We start from the raw sequence: 25,612 nt of genomic DNA, 5'->3' as shown, positions 1-25,612 counted from the left end.
TTGTAATAGACGTAATCTCGTACGATCACATCAATATAAATAAGCTTCCAACACATAAATTAGTGTAAATTTTCTGGAAGGACTTCAGCTTTCAACTTTCAGCTTAAGATCTCCGGCTAAAAGTTTTCCAGTCAAAAGAGAAAGCAAAAGTAAGGTGATTTCTGCTGTCTTCTTCTTCATATTTTTTGTTTTAGTACAGTGAAAAGAAAATTTGAAAACCCTTTTTTTTTTTTGGGCAAAACCATTGTTGAATGACTGTACACAGTGAAAGAGATACTGTATAATTTTTGTCTCTGCTAGCCATCTTTTTTCTGTTTTCTTGGCCCTCAAGTTTTCAGTAGTCCTTGTGCTAAGGTTTTTGAAGGGATTTATTTTTTTTTCCATAATTTTTTTTATTAAAATTTTTTTCTCTGAGTTCATGAAGGAGGGAGTTCAAGCCATAATCGAAAATTTTGTGGGTAATTTCAGAATTTGCTTCTTTGTTCTGTCTTCCTTAGAATCTCTGTTTGTGAAATAGATGTGGCTATCTACTGAAGAAGGGGAAATATTTCAAATCCAGATTAAAAAGAGCAAAAGAGAACAGAAAAGAAATGACATGTTTAATATACCCTTTTTTGCTTATCGTCTTTACTAAAATTTTATTGGGCTTGAATTGCATCCAATTTAATTTTCTAAAACAGGGGAATATATAGAAAACTTTTATCTCTTTTGGGGAAACATTTTTTTGGGTTTTGGGCAGGTTGTTTTATGGCCCCTGAAAATAAGGTCTGAGATAAAGCACTCAGAAAAGAGAAGTTGAAACAGAACATACATCTTGTCTATGATTTTCATAGACTTTTATGGAGTGAGGATTTTTCTTCTTGCGGTGTTCATTGTTTACTTCATGAAGTTATAGTTTTGATTGGCTTGATATTTGGAGCACCAATTGATTCTGTAATCTTGGAATGGAGATGGTGTGAATTGAAGTTAAACTTCTGAAGTGTTCTTTGTCGCTTTTTCCACTTTGTTTGCCATTTTTGTTACAATTCCTAAGAAACATAATAAGAGAAGTAAAGGACTAGAGTTTATTTCTTTGTAAAACTCATTCAAAACTCATAACATGAAACTGTTGTATTTATAGAGTTCAAAATAACTCCACTAACTCTACTAATTCCACTAATTAAGTAGAACAAAACAAACAAATATGGTCAAACTAACAACAGTAAATATTTCTAACAATGCAGATAACTTGTCTTCCTTCTACACTTCTTAATTGCATTATATGGCATTTATGTGTTGGTTGTATACTTCAATAGAAACTGAATTAGTGATTGTCAACTTGTTTACCAAATTGCATTCTGTTTGATATTTTTTCTATTAATGCTTGCACACATTCACGCTGATAGGTGGCGTTTTGTGTATTGTAACACAGACATGTGATTACAAGATTTTCCATTTGTTGTCTATTTCCAAGTGTAGTCAATTCCAAAATCACCTGATGTTTTTGACACTCTTTGGCCATGCAAAATTATTTACATGTATGTTCTGCTTATAATTTTGTGCACAAAATCCATTTTGGGCTGTTATGGTAGTCTTGTACTTTTCCAACTGCTAACTGGATCTAAGACTTCTTAAAAAACAACTTGCTAACATGCCGATTTATCAGAAACTGCATTTCAAAAACCCAAAACGAGGCAAGTTACTAGAAAATCGGATTCAAAATTAAGGGATTCAGAACCATGTTTGCTTCTAGGAGCTCTGTGATGGCAGGCAGTAGCTTAAGATTTCGAAATCAGTACGTGAATAAATGCAGCTTTATTATGCTTCATTAGATTGTGAAAATAAGCAATTCTGCGAAAGTGGTTGGCTAAATAGAAGAAAAGCCTTGCTGAGTTTGTACTTGTAATGTATCTTGTATTCCCAAAGTTGCAAACAAGTGTAACGTTCATGAATCTGTGATATCCTACTCAAGGTTGCCAGCCTGCTAATGTTGAGTAAATACCTGCAAATCATTATTTTTCCTCTGAAGAGGTTGCTTGGTATATGTTGTTTGCTACTTAATATCTTCCATATGGATTTAATCCACGGTTTTCTCTGTTTTAGGGAGGAACACTACAACAGAAAAAAAATGTATCACGTTGCAAAAGCATCTGAATTTCTGGTCGTTACTGGGATGTTTATCAATGACATAAAGATCACAAAGAAGGCAATTATCTGGCCATTTCAAAAATGTAGAATCATTGACGTGACTCCTGTCAACTACACTTTTGAAGTTAATGCAATGAGCGCCGAGAAGCTGGCCTTCCTCCTCCCTGCTGTTTTCACTATTGGTCCACGAGTTGATGACCATGAGTGTCTTGTGAAATATGCCAAGCTTCTGTCTCATCATAAGCGTGATTCACATGATGTCATGGAGCTTGTCAAAGGTGTCATTGAGGGAGAAACTCGTGTTCTTGCTGCTTCAATGACAATGGAAGAAATCTTCCGAGGCACCAAAGAATTCAAAAAGGAGGTATTTGAGAAGGTTCAGCTGGAGCTAGATCAGTTTGGACTCTTGATTTATAATGCTAACATTCAGCAACTAGTTGATGTTCCCGGACACGAGTATTTCTCATACTTGGGCCAGAAAACCCAGATGGAGGCAGCAAATCAGGCAAAGGTTGATGTTGCTGAGGCAAAGATGAAGGGTGAGATAGGAGCTAAGGAAAGGCTAGGACTGACGCTTCAAAATGCTGCTAAGATTGATGCCGAGACAAAGATTATAGCCACACAAAGGGAAGGTGAGGGGAAGAAGCAGGAGATCATGGTAAAATCCCAAGTACAGATTTTTGAGAATGAAAAGGCAGCGGATGTTGCTGAAGCCAATGCTGAGTTGGCTACGAAGAAGGCTGGATGGGCTCAGCAAGCAAAGATAGCAGAGGTGGAAGCTGAAAAAGCTGTGGCCATACGTGAGGCTGAGTTGCAAAAGGAAGTTGAGAGGAAAAATGCATTGGCTAAGACTGAGCAGCTGAGGGCCCAATTGCTTAGCAAAGCTAGCGTTGACTATGAGATTAAGGTATGCCACTGGTCTCAATTGCACCTGACTAAGACTACTTCTTTTTCAAAAAAAAAAAAAGGCTTATTCTGATTTATTAATTATGATCCATCTAAATAAATCTGGACTCTCTTTGTAGATTTTAAATTGCTTCTAATTTGTCTAATGCATTTCTCGATGACCACCTTACAAATTATTGCTCGCAAGTGTCAGTTGGCATTGATAACTTGGCTTCATATGTCTTTGTTCTTAACATGACTCAGGAATTAGGTGTTTTGTCTTTTAGATTCTAGTTTTGACCTTTAATTTGAAATGGATGCTTGTGAATGCTAATACAAGCCTGTTAAACTTCGTTCCTTAATGTCTACGTAATGTGGTCTTAATTGTAACTTTTGGGGTTAATTTCACTTTGTACTCTGTAACTAGATTCAAATTCTCATTTTGGTTCTTAAACTTTAAAATGGGGTACTTTGGTCTCTAAGTTACAAAATTTGTCATAACTTTAGTCCCTATAGCATAAAACTTGTCCATTTTAGTCCCTAACCTATAAAATGTGCTCCCATTTAGTCCCTAAAGTATACCCACTTAGGCGAAATTCTGTCTCACTTCCTTAAAGATGTTATTTAAGTGAGACAAATTTTATAGTTCAGGGACCAAAGAGTCTTATTTTAGAGTTTAAGGACCAAAGTGGGAATTTGAGTACAGTTGAAGGGTGCAAAATGAAATTAACCCTAACTTTTGTTACCCATGCTGGTTGATCTGGTGCAATTTAGGAACCTCAAATTTTTACTCTCTTTAAGCTTTCTTGCAAATCACTTTGGATGAGCACCTCAAACAAGAGTGCTTTTTATTTACAGTACATTGAAAGAATCCCATATTTTTACTATATGAAATTCATTTTGGGTCCTTATATCTGAATTAAGCTTTCAACACTACAGACATTTGCACATGTATCACATCAATTCCTCGTTATGGACTTTGATTTTAATGACTAAATATACAACTCTAGGCTCAAGAGGCAAATTCAGAGCTCTACAAGAAGCAAAAGGCCGCAGAGGCAGCTTTCTATGAGAAACAAAAAGCTGCGGAGGGTCAGAGAGTTGCAGCAGAAGCTCAACTATATTCAAAACAAGCAGCTGCGGATGCAGAACTTTATGCAAAGAGAAAGGAAGCTGAAGGGATGGTGGCTCTTGCAGAAGCACAAGGAGTTTACATCAACACCTTGCTGACATCATTAGGTGGAAACTACCACGCATTCAGAGATTATTTGATGATTAATGGTGGAATGTTCAAGGACATTGCCAAAATTAATGCTGAAGCCATTAAAGGACTGCAACCAAAGATAAGTGTCTGGGCAAATGGTGGAGAGGGTATGGATGGAGCAGCAGCTGGAAATTCAGCCATGAAAGAGATAGCATCAGTTTACCGTGCATTGCCTCCCCTGCTTGAGACAGTGAATGAGCAAACTGGTATGCTGCCTCCAGCTTGGGTGGGTAGTCTCTCCAGTTCTAGATCTAGCCAGCCAGCAAATTAGTAATCAAAGCAATAGCTAGTGGTAGGACCTCATTTACATTGCACTGATCTCTAAACTTGCTGAATCATGTTTTTTTATCTTGCTCATGCTACATGCCTAATTATGAGGTAAATTTTCAAGGTAGAACAGGGGATACTAATTGAGATGGTCATGTGCTCATAACTTGGTGCTGTGATTTAGCAGCCATTGCAAGCTTTTCTTATGAATTAAAATTGGATCCACTTAGCTTTTTCTATTTGATTTTATCGGTCGAAACTACTATCATCAAAGCCGCAGATTGCAGTCGTGTTTAGCCTTTAAGGTGATTTCCACACTTTACCGCTCAATGCTTGACTTATAAGTACATTATACTGTTTGTCAAACTTCGTTTGCAATCCAATGGTCTGTGAAGCTGTTAGAGTCATCACAAATGTGAAGTACAGAGGTACAAGGATATTGCATCAGTTCTGGGAAATGTATTGAGAAATCATATCTGATGAATTGGGATAGGAATGATCTGGAAAGGAGAGTTCGAACTTGGATTCCTGTTCTCCATGAGCAATAATAATTAAGGCATTGTGCCTTTGGAATGGATGGAATGTGGAAATCTTGCTAATATTTTCTTTACACGTTAAAATCTTAGTAGCATTTTCAAATAGGGCAAAATACATTTTACCTCTTGTGATTTAGAGATTTTTCACATAACCCCCTATGAATTCAAAAGATATATATAATCCCCTCATAATTTGGATTAAAGTGTCAAAATTACGAAATTTGTATTCTGTAACTAAGTCAATTAAAATATCAAAAGTACCATTATACAAAGTTGAAAATTATTTATTAACTACGGGGGTTATTTATATATTATGAAAACTATAAGGGGGTTATATGGTAAAACACTAAACTATAAGGGAGTTATATAATAAAATATAAAATCATATGAGATTAGAGTGTCATGCATGTTATATTTATATATTTTGGTCACTTCAACCATTTTAGTTTTTAAACAAAGATAATTTCGACATTGTTATGGATTCTGTTACAGATTATTATTTCCGTTATTTTGACACTTTAATCTAAATTATAAAGGGGTTATATATAGTTTTTGAAACTATAAGAAGGCTATGAAAAAAATTGCTAAATCACAGGGGAGTAAAGTGTATTTTGCCCTTTCAAACATTGCTTTTTGAGTATTACTTAAGTGGTACTTGATATTATAGAAAAGAATTTTGGCACAAAGGATCTGGAATCAATATGGTTTCCTAGCTTCTTTATCCATGATGCTATCTTCCTATATTTATTTATTTATTTATTATTATTATTATTAGTGGTGGTGATGGTGGTGGTATATGCTAGAATTCTAACCTTGTATCAGGACCTACGGGCCAAGGGACAGTCTGAAGTAGTAGTAGTAGCAGTAGCAGTAGTCAGTAGTAGTAGCAGCAGTAGCAGCAGTAAGTATTTTATTTAGTTTAAGAAAATTTTGACAGAGTTTTAGTAGCAGTAATAGTAGTAGCAGCAGTAGTAGTAGTAGTAGTAGCAGTAGCAGTAGTCAGTAGTGGTAGCAGCAGTAGCAGCAGTAAGTATTTTATTTATTTTAAGAAAATTTTGACAGAGTTTTAGTAGCAGTAATAGTAGTAGCAGTAGTAGTAGTAGTAGTAGCAGTAGCAGTAGCAGTAGTCAGTAGTAGTAACAGCAGTAGCAGCAGTAAGTATTTTATTTATTTTAAGAAAATTTTGATAGAGTTTCCCCTTATAAAGCTATCAAGCAACTGGTACGAGTGCACCATCTCCTGTCCATACGAATTTCCCCTCGCATCTGTCTTGGAATTGCCCTTTCCTAATTGTTCTACTACAATAAACGGAGCCTAGACCAATTACGCAGACGATTTTTTAAGAAATCGGAGAGAGGGAAGACCTAATTTATCCAACTTGGCTACCCCTCTTGCCAGCTGTGGCAGGCGACTTGGTTGATCATAAACCCTAATCGGGTCAAGTGGGTGCAAGAGACCTTCATTAGCGAGTATGTCTGCCACCGTGTTTGCTTCTCTAAAGCAGTGAGAGAATTGCCCTGGACCCTCAGCCAGCTGCCATATTTAGAATACCTATCTACGAATCTGCCACGGACACTGAAATCTGCGTTGCAATATGCCTATCAACACCAACGAGTCGGACTGTACTCGAACCTGTGTAAAGCCTTTCTGACCGCAAAGTCAGAGACTCGCTAACAGAGCCAATACCTCAGCACGCAAACTCGTACCGACCCCCAAGAAAACTGAATATCTTACCAAATCTCGACCATCTGAGGCCCGAAATACACCACCCGCGCCACTTGTTCCTGGGTTACCCTTAGAACACCCGTCTATATTAAGTGTCACTATCCCTGTACCTGCTGCCCGCCATCAGACTAACCTGCACTGGAGCGAGGATGAAGGTTGGGAAAGACTTTCAAAAAACTGACCAAAAGTCGATGGGAAACTGCCATTGTTAAACTTGTCCGCAACCACCATAGCGACATCCTGGAAAATGCCATGACAAATATCTCCAGACGACAATCTGATCCCTTCCCAAAGCGCTTTATGTATCGCCTTTCATATGTGCCAACAGATGAAACTCGAGAGAATAGAGACCACAAGCCGTTTTTGGACCTCTGATTGCTTGGACAACCACCAAGCCATCGCTCTGTCACGCAACTGACCCCTAGGCAAACCTATTCCACAAACGGACCCAAAAAAATCCCAAATCTCCCTTGCAAGTTGTTCCGATGCAAAAATATTTTCAATAGATTCCCCTGCTGCCATACGGCAGCAGAAGCATTTTGATGGCGATTGGATCCCAAACTTACCAAAGATATTATCGAGCGAGAGTCTCTGCAGTAGTAGGTGGAGCATAAAGAAAGATACTGTTAATGGGATCTGAGGATGCCAAATGTGAGAGAAGAGCCATGAGGCATTCCAAGATTGCCTGACCTCCTGGAAGGCGGAAGATAACGAAAACTGCCTGGATGTCGACGGCATCCACACAATCTCGTCCGGCCGCTCAGCCTCTGGGGGTGGCTACTGTAATATCAGAGTTGTAATGTCCCTTGGGAAGTAGTGGGCAAAGAAAATTGAATTCCACCTTCCATGTACAAGAAAATCCTTGAATGTCAAGGTCCCATGAACCTGAACTTTATGGAAAAGAGCCCTATTACCCAATCAATTGTCATACCAAAAATCACAAGTTCCTGCTTATAGCAAAAATCACAAGTTGACAAAAAGAGAAAAAAAAAATAGACTGTATTTGTCTAGGTGTTAATTGCACTTTGCACTCATAAAATATTCGCGTTTAGCACTTTGCTGCTAAACTATCAATTACAATTCTAAGGCATCCCAAATTTTATTCTTTCATGTCATTGTTAGTGTCATTTTCCATTTTTTCGTTGTTCCAAAATAAGAGTCACGTTTTCAGCAACAATAAAAGATGAAAGAAAGTAAGAAACTATCCAATTATCCAATTATTAAAGAAATTGCACAGGCTAATCGGTCCAAATTTTGAGAAATCGTCAGGGTTCGGACCCTTTGGGATCAATATAATAGAAGTAGAAGTAAGGAATCGAGAAATCTCAGACCCGTAAAAAAAGCTCAAAACTACATTATAGACATCTGGACCAATTACCTCCTATGCAAAAGAAAAGAATCTACCCGTGAAACCATCCGATCCCGCTGCACTCTTACCATCCATTGCAAAAATGACCCTTTTCACCTCTTCCATAGACGGGTCGGCCTCCAAGCGGTCATGGTATGCATGGACAGCTAGTGGAGGAGGTAATCCAGCATGCGGCAGAGCAGCAATTTGAGCGGCTGGCTGATCTGGTTTGCGCAGAGGAAGGAGAGGCGCATTTGGGTGCGAGGGTGGAGACAAATGAGGAGAACCTGGTGCTGGTGGAGGCGAACCCGCATTCACCAACCACCGCATGGAAAGCTCCGCTTGATGGCTCACATTAACCAGTCGTTTCCAGGTAACCGATGCCCCCGCACTGTACTCCACCTGACATGGGTGACAGGAGCGATAATATTTTGCTAGCAGAAATTTGGTCCAGAGAGAAGTCCTCGTGCGGAACTTCCATCATAACTTCAAGGAGAAGGCCGTATACACGTCCCGGAGGAGGCGAAAGCCTACTCCTCTCTCCTCCGTCGGGAAGCATAACTGATCCCATCGAATCCAATGATATCGGGACCCCCCTCGTTCGATCCCCACAAGAAATTAGAACAAACCTTCTCAATAACAGTGAAGATTGCAGCCGGTAGGACTGCGGCCGATAATAAATGTAAGGGAATAGATGATAGGACGTGCTTTATGAGAACGAGCTTGGCCCCCTGAGACAAGAACTTGGAATTCCATGAAAGGATTCTTCCAAGTATAGCCTGGCTTACCTCCCCATAATCCGAAGCCTTACCTCTTCCAAGATGAAGCGGGACCCCTAAGTACCGAATAGGCGGTTGCTGTCGAGGAAAGCCAATGATTCACTCGATTACCCTCCGCCGCGCTATGGAGATGGTAGGATGAACCATATAGCCACTCTTTTGCCCATTCACCAGCTGATTCGAAGATTTTCTGTACAAATCCAGTACCCGAACAATATTCTATAAGGCTCGAGCAGATCCGTTAGCAAAGATCAGCACATCATCAGCGAAGGCCAAGTACGTAACTGGAGGGCACCCAAGTGGAACTTTGAATCCCTGAAAACCCGCTTGTGAAGCAAGGATGTTTAATGCCCTAGAAAGAACATCTGCCCCAAGCACAAACAGCGCGGGTGATAATGGATCCCCCTGTCGTAATCCTCTCCTCGATTTAAAGTAACCATAGGAGGCTCCATTGATAATAACCGAAAACCACACATTAGAAATCAGCCTCCACACCATATCAATAAATCTTTCTCCGAACCCGGAACGCCACAGGACATTTACCAAAAATAGCCAAGAGACTCTATGATAGACTTTGCTCATATCCAACTTTAAAGCAACATTTCCTCCCCTTGATGACTTGCGTATCCCAGACATTATTTCTTGTGCCAGAAGATAGTTCTCAGTAATGTTCCGTCCCTTAACAAAGCCAGTTTGTTGAGGTGACACCGGGCTCAACCAAAGGGAGTCCAGTCTATCCGCTAAGATCTTGGACAACACTTTATTAAAGAAAGTGCACAGGCTAATCGGTCTAAATTTCGAGAAATCGTAAGGGTTCGGACCCTTTGGGATCAATATAGTAGAAGTAGAAGTAAGGAATCGAGGAATCTCAGACCCGCAAAAGAAGCTCAAAACTGCATTATAGACATCTGGACCAATTACCTCCCATGCAAAAGAAAAAACCTACCCGTGAAACCATCCAGTCCTGCTACACTCTCGCCATCCATTGCAAAAATGACCCTCTTCACCTCTTCCATAGACGGGTCGGCCTCCAAGCAAGCATTCTTATTGTTATTCTTGTTGTTATTCTTAACAAATACTTACCAAATTAGTATTAATTTTTTCTTTTTATCTACAATAGCAACTATCTACCCTACTACCATTTTATGGGAGAGGGAGAGTCTAAAGAGACTTATATCAGGATTTGTGGGTGAACCAACAAATTAAACAAATACACTATTGCACTCTCTGAATTTTTAAAAACAACAAATAATAAGTGTATTTGGATTGTCAATTATTTCATTTTATTTAACCTTATTTACATACATTGATTTGCTTGCATCATCAACACATTTTCCAATCACCTTTTTATCTCACATACATCATATCAAAAAAGTGCTACAGTACTTTTCATAAAATTATCTCAAAAAGTACTACAGTACTTCTTGTATGGAGTTTGACAAATTAGTATTAATTGTCATATAATTAATGATGATAGTGTCCGTATATACTAGATTAATCCTTAATTTAATTATATTATATTCTTATAAACATGTTTGGGAAAATGTAATCAGAAGTTTTGGTAACAGGTATTAACCACGTTAGTCTAAAAATACGAGATGGATAACCTCTACATACAAACATAAGAACACAATTAACAAGAAAAATAAGCTTAAAGAAAGATTTGTTACCCTCTACAAACAAGTTACTTGTTGTCTTTCTATCAATATATAAACGGTAATGATTTTTATATCCAAAATTTATTTGTGTTGTTTTTCAAGACCAGAAAAGTTCTTCTTTGGATGCAGTATTTAGGTAAGAAAATGCGAAGTGTCAAAAGTCATGAATATTTTAGTCATTTTACCTAATTAAAGAATTAGAATTATAGAAACCAAAAAGTGAAGTCCATAAATCATTGTCCTTATAAGTCTCAATTGTTAATAGCCCAATAACTTCTACAGTCTTCCTGAACTCTTTTTTCCATGCAAAATGAAAGAAACTAAAAATAATCCATCCAGATAAAATGAGTGGCCAAAATGTTCTCTGGGGAATGTCATTTGCAAGTTGTTTCAGTGGAAGTTTCCAAATCATTACATTATTTGAAAACTTGCTTCTAACAAAAATTGTGCCAGTTAACCACCTTATGCACCCCTTCTGATTCTTCCCAGGAAAAGTTTGCCATAAGCCTCTCCATATTCGCGTTTAGCACTTTGCTGCTAAACTATCAATTGCAATTCTAAAGCATCCCAAATTTTACCCTTTCATGTCATTGTTAGTGTTATTTTCCATTTTTTTTCGTTGTTCCAAAATAAGAGTTACTTTTTTAGCATCAATAAAAGATGAAAGAAACTATCCAATTTTCCAATTAAATACATAATTTTTTACAATTCCCAGAACTCTCCTAATGCACTACTATCTCAAATCATAGAATCACATTAGTTAATATAAACAAATTCCCACGCCCAGGTGTAATGATTATACGTCTTCACAAAATGTTGAGTTTCCAAAATTTGACTAGAAATATGAGATAGAGCTAGTAAGTTTTTTTTTACCAAAGTAGTACAATAACTTGAATATAAATCAAATTTATTTTTCCATTTCATAGGAGAAAAAGACAATAAGAACCATCATTTTTTTTGCACCACATTCCTTTCCGAATAAACTAACTATAAATAATTCTTTTTTCTGAATAAAAATTAGTTTGTGTATTTTGTTGAGAAAAATATATCAAATCTAGATTAAAAAATGTCAATAATCAAACTAATAATCTGAAAAGTTACTAGTTGAACGAATATTCTAACAGGGCCAATTTTGAAATTTACTTAATTATTGATGGTCCTTTTACTTAATAAAAGGCAACAATGTTCTAGCAGAATTCAAGTTGTTGAACTACTTTACAAAAAGTCGAAAGTTTGGGATACCATGCCACTAAAATTGATAGTTTAGGGGCCAAGATGCGAACTTTGAATTGTTTAGCCATGCAAGTTACCATTAACCCTTTGTTAAAACAAGAAACACATAGCCTTACCAGCATTTTGAGCATACCCCCTTTTGTGCAAACCTGATAACTTCATCAAGTGTTTTATTCGATATTTTCCTCTTTAGTAAAGGTAATCTCATCAATTGCAAAAACTTAGATAAAATTTTAATAAAAACCCCCCCTGAAGAGCAAAATTAGCAACTAAACATGCAAAAATATAATTGAGGCCCTAACTAAGAGCTCCAGCCAAGGACAGAATTCAAAATTTAATTTAGGGAAGCAAACCCCAAACACAGTAGTACAAGCATTTAGGTCAATACTTTTTGACGTAGTTCTTTAATTACCAAAAGTGATTGAGCTAGAGTTAAAAAGGAAAAAAAGGAAAAAATCTTAATTTGGAGGCCAATAAATAATAATGAACAATTGAACACTTTCACACCACCTCATTAATGTTAGGTAATCAAAATAGAATCTAATTACAAAAAATAAATTGATTAAAAAGCTAATAATATGACAGACTCACCAGGTTACAATGCAATTATAATTTTTGCTATGCCTTCTACATGCAAAAGACTATAGATGTGCTGGTTGCTTCTAATCGAGCAAGTATTCTAAAATATAGACTTAGTGACCTAAAACAAAATAAAAACTTTGAACAAGAATAGTTGTTTTACAAATTTTGTAAAGTAATAAAAAAAATGAAAATGCCTTGGAACAATGGCATCAAGAGAATTGAAAAAGAGACAATACTGGAAAGCAACAAATTTTGTGTGTCATGCTAACTAATAATCTTTTATTTTTTTAAAAAAAGAAAGATGTGGATGGTACCGGGGGTGGGGAGTATAAAAAATAAGTTTTGAATTTGAGACCTCTCATTTACACTAAAAAGAAATTTCTAACTTTTTTAATCTTAAGGATGAGTTAGAGTTTTGGTCCTCAATCTATAACCCATGCGTGAGTGTAGTTCCCATCTATTTGCAAAGCCAAATGTGGTCTCCCATTGTATCCAATTTTGCATAAAATTGGGCAATTGACAAATTTTGTTGAATTTTCTAAAGGAATCATGGCATATGCAGTCTCATGACTTCACTTAACAAGTTTTTCTCTCTTTTTTTTAATCAAAAAATTAGTCCAAAACTTAACTATTTTGTTTGGTTTTTACCTCTTATTAATTAGTGAAGCTAAGATGCACTAATATTTAAAAAAAAAAGATAGTTGATTAATCCAAAAAAAATGAGAATAAAACTCTATTGTAGCCAAACTTCCCCTCAATCGAGCTTCTCACCGCATCTTAGGCAAAAATTCCTACCCTATAACCAAAGCAAAAATACACGGTGCCTCCCCATAAGATTGGATTCCTTTTTCTTGTTTCTTCTAATCTAGCATTTGTAGGAGATTTTACTATTTCCTATTTCTTAGTTAGGGCAAAAATCTGTACCCATTGCAGCTAGAATTGGACCCATGGTACCAAAAAAATTTTATCTGTGCAGTGAACCAGCAATAGTGATTACATCATGGACAAGCAACAACCCAAAGAGAAGGTACTTCACTTGTACCTTCAACGTGTGGATTGTTTATTTGTTTTTGTGGTTGTGATAGTTAATTTTGTATCTAGTCTTAATTCTCTCTGTTTTATTGATTGAGAAGGACAGTAGAGGCAATGCTAAAGGTTGCAACTATTTTAAGTGGCATGATCCCATCATGTGCCAAAAATCTACTGCCCTAATTCCAAGTCTACTAAGAAGCATGAACAATAAGGGACGTAACTATTGAAAGGCTAAGACCAAGGGAATGGAAACTGTGTTTGTGATTGTGGTGTTGTTGTCCCTATTATCATTGATTATTTTGCTGGTGTAAAGATATAGTGAGGTATGGATTGTTTCTTTGTTTTTGTGGTTGGGAAGGTTAATTTTGTATCTAGTCTTAACTCTCTCTCTATTTTGTTGATTGAGAAGGACAACAGAGGCAGTGCATGTGCGAAAAATCTACTACCCTAATTTCAAGTCTACTAAGATGTATGAACAATAAGGGACATAACCATTGAAAGGCTAAGACCAAGGGAACGGAAATTATGTTGTCATTGTGGTGTTGTCCCTATTGTCATTGATTATTTTGCTAGTGTAAAGATATAGTGAGGTATGAAGGAAGAAAAAAGAAATGTTGGCCAAGTTATTAATGTACTACCGCTGTATGGTAGTAGGCTAAGTTATGGTAGATAAATGGATTCATTCACAATTTTGAGTTCTTGTTTGATGTGGATGAATGTGTATGATGTCCCTGTTGTTTAATGTAACACAAGATCAACATGTTTTGTACTTGTTAATGAATGAGAGAATATATTTTGATGTAGAAATGACTTCAAGTTGGCTGATTGTCTTTAGTGAAATCTATGGTAACAATTTGTTTTTGTTGTTATCAACATCAAATTGCAACGGTCAAGATTTAACCTGTTCTCAGAAATACTAGATCATAACCCTAGCAAACTGAACCAATCGCCCAATTCAAATAAATTTCAATAGAGCAAACACATGTATTGATGCCAAGAATTTATTATAAATCAAACATATGCATTAATTTCTAGAATTCATTACATTTCATAGTCGAAAGATAGACCAGTTCTATCCAAATTCAGTTACAAGCGTCAAAAAGATGAAGCAATCCTACCCAAATCTTTTGTTCCATCACTATAATAGTCAAAACACAATTATCAAGGACAAAAGGCTTCAATAGCCAAACATTTGTTCCAGTTCTACAATAATCAAAAGATGAATAATTAGGGACAAAAATACTACAATAGTCAATCACTAGTTCCAACACTACAATTGTCAATATCAAAGTAATGTAAGTGTTTCATGAATGTGTCTTTCAACTGCAGTCACTAGTATTTGAGAGTCCAAGATGAACATGAATATTTCTGATACGAAAGGAACATCAATTGATATATTAATGGGAATGCTCTCAATCAAGGTAGCAATACCTACTTGTGACTGCACTACTTACAATGTACATCAAACAATCCATCTAAAATTTGTAAAAGACTTACATCCTGACTTGGTTGAGTACCTTGGTCAACTTCATAACTCTAACTTGTTGCACATATTGCCTCCTTTCTCATCTTGCATGTCATGGTATTATGCTCTTTTTCACCACAAAATGTGTATTTGTAGATTTGCCCAAATCCTCTAACCTTCTTTTTATTCACTTTTGTTTGCTTTGTTTCATCAGCAGATCTTCTTCTTACTTTTTTGGGTCTACCTGGTGCTTTTCCATAAGAAAGTGGTAGTGGTGATTTGATAGTCATATCTAGCCAATCATGCTCTCCATTCGCAAGCAATATGCAACATTTGTAGCACTTAAGTGTCAACACTATAACACTCATCAACATAATCCATAGGATCCTTTATTGCAATCCATAGTGCTAAAAAGATGGCAGCAAGGTATACCTGTTAAGTCCCACTTTCTACGCAAGCATGTTCTATCTTCAATGTTAGCTACATACTTTTCTCCATATGGACACCAAACTTCATAATGTATGTCATTGGCTTTGTGAGGAAAATAGTGAGTTGCCTTTTCAATGTTATCAGTCACTCTTTTTCTAATTTTTGGACATATTTTGTGCTTACTCCACTTGTCTCTCGCCCTATCTCTGTTCTTTTGCATTCTAGATATCACAATCTACCTTAAGGACTCCATCAACCCAACAATTAACTCGTTCCTTGCATTTAAGATTTTACCATTGAATGATGCACAAATGTTGCTGACTAGCATATCACGCTTAGGAAATGTTTTGAAGTGTGATCTACTCCTTTCAGCTAGCTTCTTCTCATCTAGTCACTTGGAAACTCTAAGATCAAGTTTTGCTATTACTTCCATTTTTCTTATGAATTGAGGGACAGTGGTTGCCTTAGCAGTCTTCTACAAAGCCTTTGTTAGACCATTCTCTTGAATCCAGCAACTGACCAATTAGAGTGTAAGTGTTTAACACAAAATATTTGGAAACATAGTCTAAGATGTTTGGATGATTTCCTTTTGCTTGTCACTCATAATTGTCCACTCATAGTCTCTTTCAATCTACAAATCCTCTCTCAATAGTGATAGAAACCAAATCCAAGAGTCCTTGGTTTCTCCCTCTATGGCTGCATAAACAATTGGATATAATCCATTATTAAAATCAATTCTAACTGCTATTAATAGTACATCACCAGTTAGACCCTTTAGACCCCTTGTTTCACCCCTGCATAACACATATACAACTTTTGAAATTTTTCTTGCTTTGTGATTACATCACAATAGCCATGTATCATTTCATGATAACAATGTTGTCAGGATTACTCCTCTTAATCTCATTAATTTATCTAGGCAATTTTTTGTATTGGTCCACTTTACTACCATTGGATATATCACTTATAATCTTTTTTACTCTATACCCTTAATACTCGCTCAAATGACACCTATTCTCCTTTATTGCCAAATTTTTGAAACTTAGATAATCTAGTTTGAGATTTTCTCTAAATGTTTCAACATATCTTCTTCCTACCCACCCAAATTTGACACTTTTATTGTGACATGAAAAATCACTACATATACTTTTCCTAGAAGGTTCTAATTTCTAAAGTACACGTTCCCTTCATCTTCTTAGAATATATGCACCAATCACAACTCTTAACAAGACATTTAACTCTAAGTCTGATTGTGTCACTATTTATGAATCTTCATGGCCTTTCCCTTTTGATATTTTAGGTTTTGATTGTATCTTTCAACTCCCTAAAATTGGTAAAGGTTTGTCTAAACTGAAATTTTGGATTATTCATATCCCTGGGATCAAAATAGGGGTTCTACTATGCTCTTCCTTATCTGAATGTTGCAGGTTTCATACATTTGAATTTGAATTTGGTGCTACATCTATTTAGGAATTATTAATATTAGAATCAGAATCACCAGACTCATTTCTCCAATTATGTTCTATTGCTTTCTAATTTGCATCCCTTTTCAACTACTCCTTTCTCTGATTTTATCCCTCTAGCTATTCTGAATTTTGATCAATAATTTTTTCATAGCCATCATCATCAGAGTGTTGATCATAATCAGTCTTTTTCTGAAAACTCTCGACTATCACTATCTAAACCACCTTTATAGTCATCATCAAATTCATCATCTTTCTCTTCTAGAACATAGTCATCATCATCATCCATATTAAAACCCCCACTATGAGTCTATTAGTTTCCTAAAGAAAATTTCTATAAATAGATCAACTATTCTACCATAATCAAAATAGTCTTCGCAGTAGGTATGCAATTCTCCATCATATTGAAGTAGTTGAAAGCTATATTCTTCTATCGAAATATGGTACCTTTTTTTTACCATAAGCCCCAACTTAACTTTCTAGTATCCTATCCATATCAAATAAACTAATTCCTGTAACTTTTACATGGTCAAATATCCTGACTTCACCTCTCTCATAATGAACATCAAGTTCTTCTTCACACTTACCCCATAGATGACACCTCATAGTAATTTTTGTTCAGCCACTTTCTAAGATACAGTGAAAAATAAAACATAAAACAAGAAAACATAGAAGAATCCAAATCAGAAGATATAACTATTGCAGTCAATTAACCAATTCTTAATAAAATGTCTGTCATACAAAACTAAGCTAGTGACAAAGGTTACACTTAATTATGTTCACATAAACAAACATTCATTGTCAAAATAATGCAACAAAGAGAGATAAAGAAGACCACATTAAATTTCTAAATATTTATATTTAGGGTTTTTTTAAGGTTATGCCCATAACTATATTTCAGACAATTTTTATGCCTTCTAACATACAAAGATCATCTTTTTATCTATAATATAATAATAAAATCAACATTTACACATTATTAAAAGGAGATTAAGTTTAAAGTCTGTACAATAGTTCAAAGGAATGGCTTCGTTCAATCTTAGACCTCACTCATATTTCACCTTTGCAGCTCCACCCCACCAACAATCTCAACAAGATTTTCAAGATTTTTTTTATTGGTTTGCAGTAATGTCCTCTATCTCTACAGCTGAGGGTCTCTCTCTCGCTTGTGAAGAAAATGATAGATTTTTATTTTTTTTCTCTTTTTATTTAGTGTGTTTAATTAATAAGAGGTAAAAGGCAACAAAATAATTAAGTTTGGACTGGTTTCCAAATTAAAAAAAAAGAAGAGGAAAAGCTGTTAAGTGAAATCACGTGACTGGACGTGTCATGATTTCATTAGGAAATTAAATGAAATCTATCAATTGCCTAATTTCAGGCAAATTTAGATAGATTGAGGACAGCATTTGCTTTCACAAATAGAATGGGGACTAGATTCATGCACAGATTATAGATTGGGGATCAAAACTCCAATTCATGCTAATCCTAAATAATAGGAGATAGGAGTTGTATTAGGTTGATGAGTGAATAATTGTGTCATACATTGATTTGAGAGATAGAGAAATAGTGCTTAGTAAGGGTCTGAGATGTAATAGTTTAAATTTATGGATCAAAGTTAGATTCTTAACTTATATATTAGGCCTTTTCAGTAGATTTTCTCAGGTTTTCTCCCTAATAAGTGGTATTAGAACTTTTGGTTATGAGTCTAGACTATTTATTGGTAAGTGGATTTTTCTCATGCACCCATGTTAGAAAATCGTTTAAGATAGAGTCAATCTTATCCTATTATGAACACTAAACATGAGGGGATGAATTTTACTCCTTTTCTCTTCTTTATCTTATATTCCTGTATCATTTTACTGTTCCAACGTATTATGTGTTATTTATTAATTGAACTAACTTCTCTTTGTTTTCTCTTCTCTGGCATTCACAAACCTTAGAAATAAGAGTCCTAATATGGTACTCGTTTAGGACAGACCACCTTTTGTAAAAAAATACATTTAAATTTTAGTTATTGCATTAATAATATGTACATATTGCACATCATTTTAGACTTATCCTGACATTTAAATAGAGTACTTTTAGGTCATATTTCAATTATCACATTGTATATTTATTCACATTAATAAACTGTCATCATGCATCAACTATAGAGGGAATGATGTATTGAGAATCCCATATTAGAGATAAGCAACCCTATGTCTCCGATATTTAATATAATGAGACTTGCATGTTTATAATTTATACTTCCTAAAGGCTAAAATCTCAAGAAAAGGTATTAAATATGAATTTTTGTTCAGATGGCTCCTTGCAGAGTGTTGAATCAGATATCTCGATAACTAACCGATTGAAAAATTAATATGTCACATGAGGTGAAAAATTATTCAAATATATGGGATACTTGTGACGCCCCCACTTCTCCCTAAAGCGAACCAAAGGGTATCCGCGGAACGCCTGCCTAACTCTCGCCAGGACTCAAGCAATTCCATTCAACTTATAGCCGGACCACACAATACAAGCCAATAACTTAGATACAATAAATGTGGAAGCGTTCAAACTTAATAATAGTCATTCAATATCCAACCCGCACATCGGGTGTTCAACAACCATCATATATCCCAAATATACATCATGCTCCAAAAGTTACATTCGGATTCCAAAATACAACCCAAAAGCCAAGACAAAATCAAAAGTAATAGAAACCCTAAACAAAAGCGTAGCAGGAAGGTTTCTTCGATACCTCGCCAAGTTCAATCCTGTTAAGGAAAACAAATCTACAGGGTGAGCAAAATGCTCGTGAGGCCAAGAACACACATGTAGGCACTTAGCTCAGGTAACAAGCCAAGTAACAATTCAAGTAATAAATTGCAAGTAATTAATAATGCCAACAAAATGTAACCAAAACAATTCAAGGATATGGTAGCTCTAAGGAGCTAAGTTCCACATTTTGCCGATGTCATTCGTATATCTCCCCGCGTTGACTCTCCGTCAACTGGGTTGATATTTCATATCCGTAGTTCACCACTTACTTCTCATCCGTCCACCATACACCGCTTCGGACCCGCACGATATTTAGAAGGCTATACTCCACGAGTATGCCAAGCAAGATCTCTCAAATAGATCAAGCTTATCATGTAATTCTCATGGCTCACCAAGGTTCCCGACCAAGCCCATGCCGGCTCGAGTTCCAAGGTCGGCCTATGAGTTTGGGCGTCCCCCATGTATTATGTAAGTGTCGAGGAGATTCACTCCAACGACGTATGCAATCATAGCATACCATGTCATGTATTCAAGCATTTGACAGGTTTAAGCAGGCATTTCAAGTCATGTAACCAGGCAAATCATGTTAAGCATGAGTCATTCGTTTCAAATGAGAACGAGTGCGATCAAGTACACACTCGACTCCATTTTTGTCAAAATCGAATAGGCTACGCATGTAATCAGGTAAGTCAAGCATGAATCAAGTCCTTAGAGTTCAAGTAATCATACACTTGACACTCACCAAGTTCTGCAAGCAAGTAGGTTGGATTGAGAGTTCAAACTTCCACGGTAGGGTCCTCTTGGAGGTCCTCGTGCGTGCCTGAACATCGAATAGTAGATAATTACTATAGGTCCCTAGGTGGTGAGAAAGTTTGAACACGAGTAAGGTTCGGAAATATTTTGAAAACTTCGTTTGGCTTGTCTTTGAAATTGGATTTCCAAAAGGGTGCAGGACTCTAGTAAAATCGGATTATTATCCTTAAAATCATTGGTTGAAAACGAGTACGAGCGAAACAATTGCTAAACGAACGATCGAAATCGGAAGTGGGCTGGCCACGTCACAATCCGGCCGGAACCTGGCCGGATATCCGGCCGGATTCTTGGCCGGATTGGAGGCAGTAGCCATCCTCATTTTTTTTCAAATTCCAACTATAATCCGGCCGCCTATCCGGCCAGAAACTGGCCGGATTCTAGAAAAATGCTTCCCGCGCGGATTTCTTTTGAAATTCCAGAATTTTCGATTTTTGGAAAATTTTTTGAAAAATCATAACTTCCTTTCTACTAGTCAAAAATTGATAAACTTGGTACCGTTGGAATCATCTTTGAAATTACTAAAAGTTCCTAGAAGACACTATTCCACGAATCTAAATGGAATGTATTCAAAAAATGAGTTTAAAGTTGCTGTCCCAGATCACCCAGGATTGAGCCGGGGTTGGTTTTTCGCTAACTTTGGAAATTCGGCAGAATTCACTCGTTGCAAACCAACCCTTGAAATTTATAGCTCAATTAGAGGTGCAAGTAAGGTTTAGGGCAGAACAAACGGATCGAGAATCAGAGTTTCGAGCACCAAGATATGGTAGCTCAAAGTTGGGAAAAATTCAAGACTGTTACAAAATTTCCAGATTTGGTTCCGACTTTGGACCTTTTGTTAAGTGTCGAAACGGACTTGAATTGATACCAAATTTTGCAGTGTAAAACTCCTATATGAAGGGTATCTCTCTATCAAATTTCGTGGAAAAATACCTTCGGAAAGGTGGTTAACCAATCAACCAAAATTTGGAAAAATTCTCAAGGTAATCTGTCCTTAATCCTTTTCTTCCCAAATCCAAACGTTTGGCTAAGAAAATCCTCCAATCATGGTTCATATGTGAAAAGAAAGTTTAAGAAACATTCATGGTACATTTGGTAGGTGTTTAGCATCAAGAAATTCATTTAGTAAGACCACCACAAATGTCACGTCAAATCTGTCCAAATCCAAGGCTTTCAAGAACAAAACAGTCACCGTATTTTGATCATAACTCACTCAATTTAACTCGGATTTGAGCATGGTTGATAGTGTTAGAAAATACATTCATAGGGCTATAATTTCACAGAAGAAATCATTTTAAGTTTCAGCATGCAACTAGCTCGAAATTAAGCCCAAAGTTGCAGCATCATCAAATCATTTCGGCAGAACGGTGAAACAGGGCAGCTGAATTCAGATGAGTGGTGCGGTTCACACACATGGAACCAGAACATGCATATATATACCGTTGGAAAAGATAGGAACGTCTAGTTTCAAATGCCGCTAACGGCACTTGATTTCGACGTCGGATACGGAGTTATGGACGAAATACGAACACTGGTCTGGATTACGACGAAACCGTTTTCCAGATTACTAGCTTTGGGAATAAATTCGTTTGACCAACCAAAACTAAGTATTTTTCAATTAAAATTTTTACACAACTACTACAACATATAAACAACACAATCAAGCCATTAAATCCTCAAATTTCTGCATTAAAGTGACCGAACAGAGCAGGGGTAAAATGGTCAGATTTGGCCTTTTGCACCTAACGTGAGTTTCTATCACTTTTCCATCAACAAACCACTGATTTAAACACTAATTCCACATTATAAACATCATCAAGAACAAAATCAGCAGCAACCCAAGAGTGGGAATTCATAGAGCCCACTTTTCCAATTTCTCCAACAACAACCACAATCTATATGCAAATTCAAGCTCATAAGTGTAATTTAACTTCCATAGGACAAGTTTAAGGTATTAGATCATTACCTACTTTGATGGTTTGTCTAAACAGAATTTTCGGTCCCTTTGAAGCCTGAAGAAAACCGTGAAAGCTCCTCCCTTTTACAGCTCAAAGTGTTGTCCAAGTGTAGAGCTAAGTGTATGTGAAATTTGGTGTGAATCTATGGAGGTTTGAGCAAGATTTTTGAGGTGAAGTTTGTGAAATTTGAAGATGTTTTGCCTCAGCTGCAGCTCGGCCAGAATGAGAAGAAAAGAGGAATGTTTTGATCTGATTCCTTTGCGTATAAAGAAAGCTTGCCGTCAAATATTTTAAGTACGTAAAATCGATTGCAACTAGTGCGCCTACGCGCGCGTTTTGTACTCGATTTCTCTTAAGTTTGTTGCACTAGTGCACTAAACCTCTAGGGCACCTATATTCATATAAATATTATTCATTCTTAATTGTCCCAAAATAATGGTCCAAAGTCCCTCAATTAAGCGCGCACGTGAAAACACGTATTTCCAATTTAGGCGTGATAAAATGAAACCTTTGAGAAATTATTGTAACGATCGTACCACTAACTATCACTTGAGTTTTTAAACCTAAAATTTGCCTATTTTAGGACCATTGTATATGTCTTAAATTTTTGAGCTTATTGTACTCCCAATTGGCTAAAGTGTTTAGACACGTTTTCACTTTTTCACTAAACAAGCTTCTAAGAAAATAATTTTTTGAAACGAGATACTTTAAAAATATAACGAAGCTATAAAACCATGTACTTAGGTCTAATAAGGATAGAAAATAATATTCGGGGCAAAAATCCAAATAGATAATTAATTGAGCCAAAATTAGGGGTTTTAAAAATAATAATTTTACGAGTCCTCACGTGAATTGAGTATTAATTCCTCCATTAACCTTTTTTAATCTATTATTGATCGTTCTTAATTCTCCAATATTAATACACTCTCGATTCAAGTATAGCCTAGAAAAACGTGCACCCGTCGTTCCGGACTAAACAAATTTTCGAAAAGTGAATTTTTCAACAAAACGCTTTAAAAATATAAAAAGGCGTCATTCCATATAAATGGATTTAAAATGGTCGAAATAAATAATTCGAAAAAAATGAGTGAATAATCATTTAAATATTCCAGTAATATTCTATAAAAATAAGAAAATTTTCGGGTCCTTACATCCTCCCCTTCTTGAAAGAAATTTCGTCCTCGAAATTCATACTTAGAACAATATCATTCCCTTCATGGTTAAGCCTATCAGATCAATCATTGACTTACATTTTCCAACTCACTCCAAATCATGAGTTGATTACTTTCTTCCGGGAAATTTTAACTTTCAGAAGGCATATACAATCACCTCATCATATATTATTAATATACATTCTAAACCATCCTTTGAACCATCTGTATAAATCACAAAATCACCTCATCCGCTCGGTGAAGCCAACACAAGTGCACTGGTTAAACGATTTTCACCTTCAAATTCTTCCTCACATTTAGAATCTCAAATAACTTGCCAAGTCTCGTATCCTTAGAAGTCCCTGATCAAACCAAGGTAATATTCGACTACCTCTAAGAACTCCAAATTTCGGTAGGATTTTCTAGTCATTTCCTCTTAAACAGCTTCCACTTAAGCTGAGTTAACAACAATTTCTTTCTTAGATATTATATAACTTAGAAAGGCTATTTCTTCCTATCGAAATCACATTTATTGGATTTAACAAAAGTTAGCGTTCTCTCGGGGTTTGTAAAACTACCATCAGGTATTTTTTCATGATCTTCTCAAACTTTAGGGTATATCAATACATCATCAATAAATGCCATCACAGATTAATTCTATTACGATTTAAAACCTTGATGCATTAATGCAATAATTGCTGCTAATACATTAGTCAACCCAATTGGCATAACTGAAAATTCAAGCATCCCCATCTTGAATTGGAAGTGGTTAAACACATCAGTTTCTAGGATTCCCGGTTGGCAGTAACTCTACTTTAAATCCCTTATTCGCTGCTCTTGACCCTTGATTATAATTCTCATTTATGTGAGGCTATGGAGTATTTGTTCTTAATAGTCTCATCGTTCAAATCTCAATAATCTATGTATATATAGCCTCAAGCGTCCATTCCAAATATAACATCCGGTCCTTAATCGTTAGGCTCATTCAAGCCATCAAATATTTCCTTTCACTCACCCAAATCTCACAGCTTTTAATATCTCAAGTTGGCGATCAAACATTGGATCCCATCTTCAACCCTAAGTTCTCGACTTTTTTTTTTTCTTCCCAGAATTCAGCCAATTTAGTTTGGAATTCCAACTCCTTGTGAAAAATTTCTATTTCTATACGCATCTCTTCCAAACTTTTCATTCATCCATTTTCTTAATCCTGACTGTTAGCCTATCAACTGCTCAAGCATCTAAATAAGTAACAAATCAGAATTTGAAACTCAACTATCCACAACCTGTAAATTCTCACGCATATTCCTCCATTAACCTTTTTTAATCTATTATTGCTCATTCTTAATTCTCCAATATTAATACACTCCCGATTCAAGTATAGCCTAGAAAAACGTGTACCCGTCGTTTCGGACTAAACAAATTTTCGAAAAGCGAATTTTTCAACAAAACGCTTTAAAAATATAAAGAGGTGTCGTTCCATATAAATGGATTTAAAATGGTCGAAATAAATAATTCGAAGAAAATAAGTGAATAATCATTTAAATATTCCAGTAATATTCTATAAAAATAAGAAAATTTTCGGGTCCTCACATCCTCCCCTTCTTGAAAGGAATTTCGTCCTCGAAATTCATACTTAGAACAATATCATTCCCTTCATGGTTAAGCCTATCAGATCAATCATTGACTTACATTTTCCAACTCACTCCAAATCATGAGTTGATTACTTTCTTCTGGGAGATTTTAACTTTCAGAAGGCATATCCAATCACCTCATCATATATTATTAATATACATTCTAAACCATCCTTTGAACCATCTGTATAAATCACAAAATCACCTCATCCGCTCGGTAAAGCCAACACAAGTGCATTGGTTAAACGATTTTCACTTTCAAATTCTTCCTCACATTTAGAATCTCAAATAACTTGCAAAGTCTCGTATCCTTAGAAGTCCCTGATCAAACCAAGGTAATATTCGACTACCTCTAAGAACTCCAAATTTCGGTAGGATTTTCTAGTCATTTCCTCTTAAATAGCTTCCACTTAAGCTGAGTTAACAACAATTTCTTCCTTAGATATTATATAACTTAGAAAGGCTATTTCTTCCCATCGAACTCACATTTATTGGACTTAACAAAAGTT

The 25,612-nt window shown here is 36.0% G+C and overlaps 1 protein-coding gene across 1 annotated transcript; it reads left to right on the top strand.

Moving 5' to 3' along the window:
* Positions 1 to 2,107: 2,107 nt before the first annotated feature.
* On the top strand, positions 2,108 to 4,666 carry LOC113754109 (flotillin-like protein 3). Its single transcript, XM_027298450.1, has 2 exons — positions 2,108 to 3,034; positions 4,023 to 4,666. The coding sequence occupies exons 1-2, from the start codon at positions 2,108 to 2,110 to the stop codon at positions 4,545 to 4,547; spliced, it is 1,452 nt and encodes a 483-aa protein (XP_027154251.1). The 3' UTR covers positions 4,548 to 4,666.
* The last annotated feature ends 20,946 nt before the right edge of the window (positions 4,667 to 25,612 follow it).

The sequence above is a fragment of the Coffea eugenioides genome, chromosome 11 (genome assembly GCF_003713205.1).
Source record: "Coffea eugenioides isolate CCC68of chromosome 11, Ceug_1.0, whole genome shotgun sequence".
NCBI classification, from domain to species: Eukaryota; Viridiplantae; Streptophyta; class Magnoliopsida; order Gentianales; family Rubiaceae; genus Coffea; species Coffea eugenioides.
The sequence above is the reverse complement of the archived record's forward strand: the minus strand, read 5'-3'. Positions and strand labels throughout refer to the sequence as shown.